This window comes from Atta cephalotes (genome assembly GCF_000143395.1).
Source record: "Atta cephalotes unplaced genomic scaffold scaffold00025, whole genome shotgun sequence".
NCBI lineage: Eukaryota > Metazoa > Arthropoda > Insecta > Hymenoptera > Formicidae > Atta > Atta cephalotes.
This window is the reverse complement of record NW_012130089.1, coordinates 3,529,402-3,538,813: the sequence shown is the minus strand read 5'-3', so window position 1 is coordinate 3,538,813 and position 9,412 is coordinate 3,529,402. Positions and strand designations below refer to the sequence as shown.

Below are 9,412 nucleotides of genomic sequence, written 5' to 3'. Positions count from 1 at the left end.
CTCTCTCTCTCTCCCTCCCTCCTCTCTCTCTCTCTCTCTCTCTCTCTCTCTTTCTCTTTTTACATACCTTTTGAAAATAGAGCAACGTAGGATAGGCACGGATTCCTATTTGATGACATAGTTGCCAGTTATATTCACAATTAACTGCTGCAATTTTTACAACGCCATCAAGTAACTTAGCAATTTCCTTCCAAGTCGGTGCTAAGTGATGACAGTGACTGCACATTGGAGAGTAAAAGTTTACAAACCAGCTTGAATGAGAGTTAATAACACTTTCATCTGCACACAGAGATATATATATATGCATAATATTAATACTCAGTTTAGTTCTTAATTTTTAATATTTAGCAATTTAACATTAATATATTTCATATTTTCGTTTCATATTTAATGACAAGCATAAAGAAAGTTATTATATACTCACAATAATCATTTTTTCCCAAATTAATAACATATTTGTCATCATCATATATAAAACTGTTTTGATAGTAACTCCAAGAATGATAGGTTTGTTTCTTATGAGATTTATTAAGACCATCTTCTCCATAAAGATCATATTTATGTCTTAAGTCACTGTCCTTTAATGTCTCATAGGCTGTTGTTAATTTGACAAATTTATCATGAGCGTTTGGATCGTCCTGGAAAATATCAAAGCTTTATGACAATATAGCACAGCAGAGAAAACAATAATGGTATACTGTACTCTAATTCACATACACTATTTTTGTCAGGATGATAAACAATAGCTAGCTTCTTAAAAGCCTTTCGAATATCATCCTGATCAGCAGTCTTGTTTATACCAAGGATCTCATAATAATCTTCTCCTCGTGTTAAAGAAATAATAACAATGAGATTAACAATAACTTTATACCTGTAACAAGAACAAATATGACTTACATATAAAATTATTAAATTATAATTAGAATTTATAAAGTCAGATTCTATTCGATATTATTACTCAGTATATTAATAATATAAAAGCATACAGAGAGAATTATCTCCATATTTAAACAGTACGTGGCAAGTGAAAATAAGTCTTATGAAATTCTCTAAATTTATAGGAACTGCAGTATCAGTTTATAATAACAAATTTTTTGTTAATATAGCTTTAATTTAGATAATATACATACATTTTTAAAAAGATTTATAGCGGCTATGTTGCAATAATAATTTAGTGCTATGCTGCACTTTCAACTCTCAGTTGAAGTCAGTTTTTCATCAGAACATCAGTCACTACGTATCCCCGCATACTATTAACTATAGTACTCCCACGCTCTGTGATGTTATCGTTTAATCGTGTTTGGAAAACCGCAGATCCTGTTCAACCTTAATTCTGAAATTGTCATTACAAGAAAGTGTAAATAAGTTTCTTATTATTCACGAAATACTTTGACATCGTATTCGTCTTATTTTTTTCTCAGGATCGACTAAATAATATATCCTATTATATATTTTTTATTAAATTAAAAGAAAAAAGCAAACATTTTGTTTCCTATTATAAATTGTTCTGTATAAAATATATGTACTTCAAATGACATTTGTATCTATTTGTATCTTATTATTGCATTTGAGAGATTACATCTATTCTTCTCATGTTTATATGTGCATACAATTGGAATTTGTTCAAATAACAAAAAATTTGATAATTAATTTGTGCTCCTCTCTTTCTCTCTATCACATGTATGTAAAAATTTTAGTCGTAATCATAAAGCCGTAAGCCAATCACAGTCAAGTATTTTAAAATGAGTGCATTTAATATTACAACCGCTCACTGAACTCTCAGTGAGCTCTTGCATTTGATTGGCGTGTTCCATTTGACCTGTTTGGTCTAAAAATACAGACCAAACAGATACAAGAGTTCACTGAGCTCTATCACATGATTGGTCTATATTTTTTTTAAGAGCTCGTTGAGCGCTCTTTCATCTAATCGGCATATTAATTGGCATATTCCAGTAGATCTTAAAATATAGACCAATCAGAGGTAAGTGCTTACTGACCGCTCAGTAAGCGGTCGTGCTTCTGGATGCACCTAATGTATCCATTGCTATGTTCAGCAGAACGTTTATTTTACAACTTGGAAGTTTTCTTTGCGCTGATTGAATTATACTTTTAGATCTAAAAGAATGAAAATAAAAAGAATTCTATCTCAGCGGACAATCATGAAACGATTGCAAAACTATTGTTTTTTGCTGAACGCAGCCATAATATTGAGAAAAATGGAGGCTCTAATTTTCACTTTAAAACCAATTATAGTTGTTAACCAATCAGCAATTCTTTGATCGAATTTTTGTCCATTTCAAAATGACATTTATAAAAGTCTGCATATATTTTCGCAGTATATTCGGTATTAAACGAATTGCTCGAGCTTTTTTAATTTTTTATTTTAAACTTAGCTCCTTTAAGGCAACCTGCTTAGCAGATGCGATTTTTATGTTGTCTGATGTCGGTTACACCGCCATTTAAAACAATCAGTTCGAGTCTGCGACGCTGACTTAATTTGGCGTGCGCGTTCCTAGATAGAGGAGCGTTCTGTGACGAGGGGAATCACTTGAGCGTCGCAATTGGCCGTTGAAATAGGCGCGCAAATACAGCTAAACTATTTTGTGCGGAATCCACTAAGTCCACGTTCATGTTAGACCCAACAAATCATCGGAAAAGTGGTAAGATCGGATCGCGTCAGAGTGTCGGAGGTGCATTCGTGATAAGACGACTACGTGGCAAAAGGATACGAAATCAGGACGGATGTCGCCCAGACGAACTCGAGCAGGTGAGACGGACATATGTGTATCTTGATGATTCTCTCCTTCAATTCGAATGTAAGGTTATAGTTTTCTTCGTGATGTATTTTGCGTTTCTTTTCGTGTGGATTTCGAGAACTCGAGACACTACGTTATCGACTTGATCGAGGAAATTATTCGATTCTCGTTATTGGACGACTTAGACTTTAAGCTCCAAGTGACTTGATCGGCAAAATTGTTTGCTAGAGTTCCGAACTATATAATTTATCATTCTTAGACCCACCAAATGTAAGATTTCCATCAATGTAAGATGAACTTTTATTTCGGTTCAATTTACTTCTTATCTTTTTTTAGTTCTGAAAAATTAGAAAAATATACCTTAAACAAAGATTAAAATTAATCTTACATTGGTGGAACAAGATCTCAATCTTTCTTTTGTCCAATTCTCCAATTATATTACATTAACTTTAATCTTGATTTAACTTATTTTTTATTTTTTTCTAATTTTCAGAATTATAATATATAAAAACCCAAAGTATATAAATTAAATCAAGATTAAAATTAGTTCACATTAATAGAAACAGACATTTGTCAAACAATAATTAATAGTGCTATCTCATTCAAAAACTTAAATATAACAATTATAATACGTAATTGCTAAATTAATTGGAGTTTGATTACAGTCTTATCATAGATTTCTCACAAAACTTTCGATGATTTGAAAGATAGTTTTGAAATGTTTTATTACTTTGCAGCAACGGCGGAACAATCTGTTTCTACTAGATCTAAGACACAAAAAGTAAAAGTAAGCCAGAATGTGGCCAAGTCAGCACAGAAAATCAGACAGTCTCAGAAGAAGAGGAAATCTAATGTTGAGAATAATTTGGAAACCGCTGCTAAGCAAAGTGCCAAAAAAGAAGTGCCAAAACCTGATCTGAAGATAACGTTCAAAAAGTCCACAAAGAAGAAATCTATTCGTCGAAAACTTAATTTAAACAAAGAAACAGATACATCTGTATTGCAAGAAGACCAGAATATGGATCTCAGTGAATCAATCAGAATATTAAGAGACAAGCATTGCAACAATATTGCAACGATGGAATTCAAGACTAACTTATTTCAGTATAATGCCTCAAATCGGAATTCAGAGAAAATGCTTAATAAAAAATTACAACGAAATATCTCTATCACAAATGCAAAAATATCGCCTGTTATAGTTACTCCTAAGAGTACACCTCCCAAGCTTAGTCTTACACCACACAGATCTAAAAAGACACCCAAAAAATCACCAATCTCCATAGGTTCTCCAAAGACACACTCAATAACTGTACCGAAGCTATTTAAGAGTCCACGAAAGTTATCTCTTGTTGTAGATGAGGATTCTGAGGAGAGTTTAGAAAAATCAGAGAGTGATTCTCATAATAAAAAATCACGAAAGAGCAAAAAGAACACGCTAGACAATAATTCCAAGTCCGATAAAATTGCATCAACATCATCAGCAACAAAAAATAATCGCAAGAAGTCTAGCTTAAATTTAATTTCACGTAAATTCTCAAAATCTCCGAAAATAATGTTGAAGTCTCCAAAATCGAAAAAATCAAAATCACATAAACTGAAATTATTATCTTCATCCCGGAGGGAAAAGAATCCGTTTTCTGCTAGTCCTAATACTACACCAAATCTTGAGAATGACAAATCGTCCAAAATTAGGTCAAAAAAATCTCCTTTATCCAAGGAAAAGAATTTATCATCAATTAAAAATCCAAAATTAAGTCCAAAATTAACAAAGATATTGACGGTTTCACAAATGAAAGATGTGCTGGCTGAACCAGTAGTGGTATTAGATAAATTATCGTCCAAAAATGTGAAACAAAAACATGTGGTCGCTAGTAAAACTCGAAATACTTCGATCAAAATAAAATCTCCCTCAAATGAGAGGAATTTGAAGGTAATAATAATACCAGTTGAGGACCATGTTTCTGGAGGTACATCTAAGCGAAATTCTAATTCTGAATTAAGAAGTAATAGTATGGGGATACCACGAATTACCACGAACACTAACAGAACATCAAGAATTAAATATAATGCATTAATACAAGGAAAGGCACCCTTAGTGTCGTCCACTCCACGAGAGGAACACATGATATCAAGAAACAATAGTTTGTCTGATTCTATTGGTTCTGTAAATAATATTTCTCTTAATACTAGATCAAGACATAAAAATCAATCCATTATCCTAGCTAATACAATGGATAGAAACACAGACATTGAAAATATATCTTCATCTTCTCTTTTTGATGATAAAGATATTAATAATACTCTAGAAATTAGTCAATTTCCCCTTGTAAATGTCACAAAACTAAACATTACTTACGATAAGGATAATTCGATAGAGAAGAAGCAAGAGAACCATACCTATGAATTAGAACAACCACAGACACTAAACTTACGACAAATGATCAGGAGAAAGCGCAGTTCAGCTGACGCGAATTTAAGTGTCTTGAAAGATAACATTAAAAAAGCTAAAGTGCGTTTTGTGGATATATCATCTAACGCAAATAGTTCACGAAACTCAATTAACAAGCTGAACGGATCACGATCGAGTATATCACATAATACTAATGCACAGCATAGAAACAATGTTATGAATTCAACACAAAAATCGAAAAAGACTGAAACTGCAAAATTTATTCGGAATTCGCTGATTTCTCCTTTCAAGAACTCAAATCCAAGAATACACAGAGACACATCGATTCAGTTAAATGCAATTCAAACACCAAAAACCTTTGCATCAGTTGAAAAGAAATCAGGTAAAATGAAATAAAAAATCGCTTGTATTTTATATTTTAAATTTTATTTTATATTCTAATAACTTCCGATTTATTTTCAGAGAAAAAATCATCGCTGAAAAAAGTACCAAATTTCGGAAGGATACATGAGCAAATGTTTGCTAAATCAGAATCGCTTGTAGATGCAAAAAAACGTTTGGAAGCTAGACATTTAGCGTTCAGTAATTTGATAATATTATTATTCTGCATACGTCGACAACTTTTATAAATGCTAATAATTTTGCATAAATCATTTTTGTAGCTGCTAACCAATCATTTTCAAAAGATAGAAAGTCGGAACAGAAGAAACCATTACCAAGCGACACTAAGGATGGGATTCATAACAGATTTGGATTTAAATTGAAAAAGTCAGAAGCTACGCATCTTGTACTGAAAAAACAAACTGTTTTTTCAAGGTACATCACCTTTATTTTAAGAAAATTATTTTATAACAGTTTATTTACAAGATAGTGTATTTATCCATAAGCTTAAGATATATAATTTGAGTTTTATTAATTAAATTTTATTTATTAAATTTTATTGAAGCTATAGGATTAATGATGACGAAAGGATTTAAGTGCTAAATTAAATAATGTACTTATAGATCTATGTGTAAGAAACTTTAAAATAATTCAATATAAAATTTTATGAAATTGTGAATATTTGTAGGCAAAAACAGCAACATGAAATGCGGATGATGCTGAAGGGTGTACGAACAAATCGACGGTTTGAATTGCAAATGAAGTCTCGAAACATAAATTCGTGAAGATTGTGGTTTTATAGCATATACCTCGATCTTTCGTTTTGTTAATGTAGTTTATTATATAAGTTTTTTTTTCTCTTGAAATTTGAAAGCATCTTTTAATAATAATTAAAAATTTTAAGAGAGGGAAGAATTTCAAGAAATACTTAAAGTATTTTATTTAATTATATTTAAACACATACAAATATTAAGAAATGCGTGTATCATATGCTGTCCTTTCTTCTTCTAAGAGAAAAACTAAAGAATTTTTCTATATATATATATATAAAATTGATTTGTTACCATATCCATAAATGAAAATTTAAAAAAATTAATAATATTAATCTCCTCTTTTTTAATGTAAAATTTAGGAATAAACAGTTTTAGATCTTTTATAAAATTATGTGTTTTTTGGAGGAATTTTATATCTCAAAATGGAATGAAATTTGGAATTATATTATGAATTTATACAGAATCCACTAAAAGTTCGGAAATACTAAGATAGCTCGTTAACGATCAATTATGGCGAAAAATATATAAAAAGCAAAGTTATTGGAAACTGCTTTACTAAATTTTGTTATATTCGATCATTTTTAAGATATTTTTATTCATTTCTGGATTTTTGGACGACTCAATATACCGGGACAACAAATGATTTAATACTTAATAATATTAATTTCAAATAATTTGTAAAATAACTATTATATATTTGTATAAATTGTTTTTAAGCCACAGATCATTTTAAAATGTATTAAAATTTTAATAAGTTCTGTGTGTTTCACATAGAACTTATTTTCAATAGTTTTTATTTATAAATAATCCATAAGCGCAATATAGTTTGATTTATCTGTATAATTAATATTCGCATTTAACTGTTAATTAAGCTGTCAATAAGCTGTTATTGCTAAATAAGCTCATATCAAGATTACTATATAATAAAAATGCTCTGGCACATCTTCGATATGAACTGTAAAATTACTTCTCATAATCTTAGAGAATGTAATTTGAAAGTTATTTCTAAAAAGTTTGTTTTTCTTGTGTGTATATTACATATATATGTACAGGATGAGCGTATTACTTAATATCTGAGCCATAGCTTTTTATTTATTAATTTTAAAAATATTTTTGACTTCGAAAAATAGCTATGTAAGAGCTATGTATCGCATCATCGAATGAAAAATTATTTCAACACAAAGAACGTGAAGGCCAGTCGCTTTTTTTTCCTGTCAAATAGTTAGAAAATTAAAATAAACATTATAGCACGTAATGACGGTTTCCCTGCTGAGAAAAATCGATTTCTCTGCTGTAATACAGAAAGATAAATCAATTTTAAATATTTATGATGCACGAGGCCAGAACAAACAAATCTTGAGGCCTGAACTTTCAATTTTACAAGCTAAGAGCTTTTTAATGAGTTCTGATAGATTATTAAAAAACTGTATGATTTATATCTGAAATGTTTGCTAAGAAAAAATAAATTTTAAGTAATACTGGTCTTTAAGATTTCTAAAGCTTTTTTTAATGAGAACTCCGACTAAGTAAGATGGCGAGAAACTTGTGATTGTGTGTATTAATGTTTCGCTCTAAGAAAAAAGAAAAAGTCAATGTAATCTAGGAAAGAGGATGTAGGAAAGTAAAACATGTTTGTGTTTCAATAAAGTTTCTTTCTATCTTGTCAAATGTTTCTAATATATTTCCTTTGACGAAAATATCCAAGGAAAAGAAGCGATATGAAAGAAGAATCTTGTTTGTATTTCTCCTTATTTTTGTATGGAATTACTTAATCAGTATTTCTAAGGCGAAACGATGTGTTACGTCGAGATATTACGATTTTATTTTTAACGATTGTCTTAAATGCGATTTCGAAATATATAGTTATAATTATTTCATTAATTGGATAAAATCTTGAATGTAACCCTCCGAAACTGACGGCAAAATCTATAATAATGCTAGATCTATAATTCATTTAATTTATGTTGATTAAAAGGTACTAATTAATTAAACCAAGCAACCAAAATGACATAACTCATATAAGAAAGAATGAATACATTTAATATACTGTCGATACAAGTGTCTTTCTATCTTTATTATTCATTGAATTCAAGAAAGATAGAATAATGTTTGTGGCACCTAAAAGGAAAGTCTGTGTCATCCACACACAGACTTCTATGCATCCACATATAAGTCTGTGCATTAACAGTTGCTTTCTTTTTAGAAAAAAACAAGGTGCTTTCCAGCAAGAGACAAATGACAATGTAACATAGTGGATCATTTCATCTTTATTTAATATCGACAAACAATAAGGATATAATGATTCATTGAGCTATACTGTGTCTTAAGAATCCATCTTTGTCTTAAGAAACTAAGGCTATTTTTTCTTCCAGGAGATTCAATTTATATAGATTATTCTATCCTTGATGTTCAATTCAATGAACAATCTTTGTTATTCATTGAACATCAAGAAAAATAGAATAATCTTAATCTTAATAAACAGAGCTCTTAAGTAGCCTGTATTATCTGAGCTTCTTGTTGTAAAACCCCCACTGAATGGACCCAATAAATCCACCATCAGCTTCAGAAAGTTAAAGTTGAATTATGATCTCTGAATACCTGGCGAAAAATACGACAGAATTCCTTCGCGATCTTATCATGTCTGAATATTTGCAGATATGTGATCATTTGTGAAGACTGCGATCCTCATCGTAGTTGAGGTGGACACGGTTTGAGAATTCAAGATCGCCGCGAGATGAAACACGTGTTGCGCACGCGCACTCGGTGGTGCAAGGTGGCCACTACACGGGAGCAAAATCGTGTCGGAGTTCGCGGACGGCTGTCACCGCTTTTTTATGACAGATGTTTTGCGCGATTAATCCGCTTTGTTAATTCGCGATCGCGCGGTCGCGAGCGTGCACGAGGGATACACGAACGAATCTCCTTCTCCCACAATTTTCACGCGCGGTAGAACCACGCGTCACCGCCCGTCTGTGCTGTCATCGTGTCCCAAAAGTCGAGATCCGTCGGGAGAGCCAGGAGCAGACAGAGAAGGAGAGACAGAGAGAGAGAGAGAGAGAGAGAGAGAGAGAGAGAGAGAGAGAGAAGAGACG

At 31.3% G+C, this 9,412-nt stretch overlaps 3 protein-coding genes across 3 annotated transcripts in view; 2 read left to right on the top strand and 1 right to left on the bottom strand.

Annotated features, from left to right (window-relative positions):
- Positions 1-2,631, bottom strand: part of LOC105620385 (dnaJ homolog subfamily C member 10-like) — a 6,910-nt gene extending 4,279 nt beyond the window's left edge. Inside the window, exons 1-4 of the mRNA XM_012201885.1 lie at positions 2,549-2,631; positions 718-871; positions 425-638; positions 68-279 (exon numbers count right to left, since the gene is read on the bottom strand). Of these exons, the coding sequence (XP_012057275.1) occupies positions 68-279; positions 425-638; positions 718-871; positions 2,549-2,631 (663 nt within the window). The remainder of the gene's footprint in view (positions 1-67; positions 280-424; positions 639-717; positions 872-2,548) is intronic.
- A 111-nt stretch (positions 2,632-2,742) lies between these two features.
- On the top strand, positions 2,743-6,332 carry LOC105620384 (probable serine/threonine-protein kinase mkcC). Its single transcript, XM_012201884.1, has 5 exons — positions 2,743-2,767; positions 3,494-5,548; positions 5,629-5,748; positions 5,829-5,982; positions 6,236-6,332. The coding sequence occupies exons 1-5, from the start codon at positions 2,743-2,745 to the stop codon at positions 6,330-6,332; spliced, it is 2,451 nt and encodes an 816-aa protein (XP_012057274.1).
- Positions 6,333-8,408: 2,076 nt separating this feature from the next.
- LOC105620326 (ras-related protein Rab-8A-like) overlaps positions 8,409-9,412 on the top strand; it is a 3,951-nt gene continuing 2,947 nt past the window's right edge. The window contains exon 1 of the mRNA XM_012201828.1: positions 8,409-8,434. The gene's annotated coding sequence lies outside the window, so the exon portion shown is untranslated. The remainder of the gene's footprint in view (positions 8,435-9,412) is intronic.

Bases quoted from the DNA above. Each gene is read 5' to 3' on its own strand.
- LOC105620384 (XM_012201884.1), top strand. From the start codon at position 2,743: ATGTCGCCCAGACGAACTCGAGCAG. The intron at 5,549-5,628 runs GTAAAATGAAAT...ATTTATTTTCAG, and splicing joins ATCAGTTGAAAAGAAATCAG to AGAAAAAATCATCGCTGAAA. The intron at 5,983-6,235 runs GTACATCACCTT...GAATATTTGTAG, and splicing joins AAACAAACTGTTTTTTCAAG to GCAAAAACAGCAACATGAAA.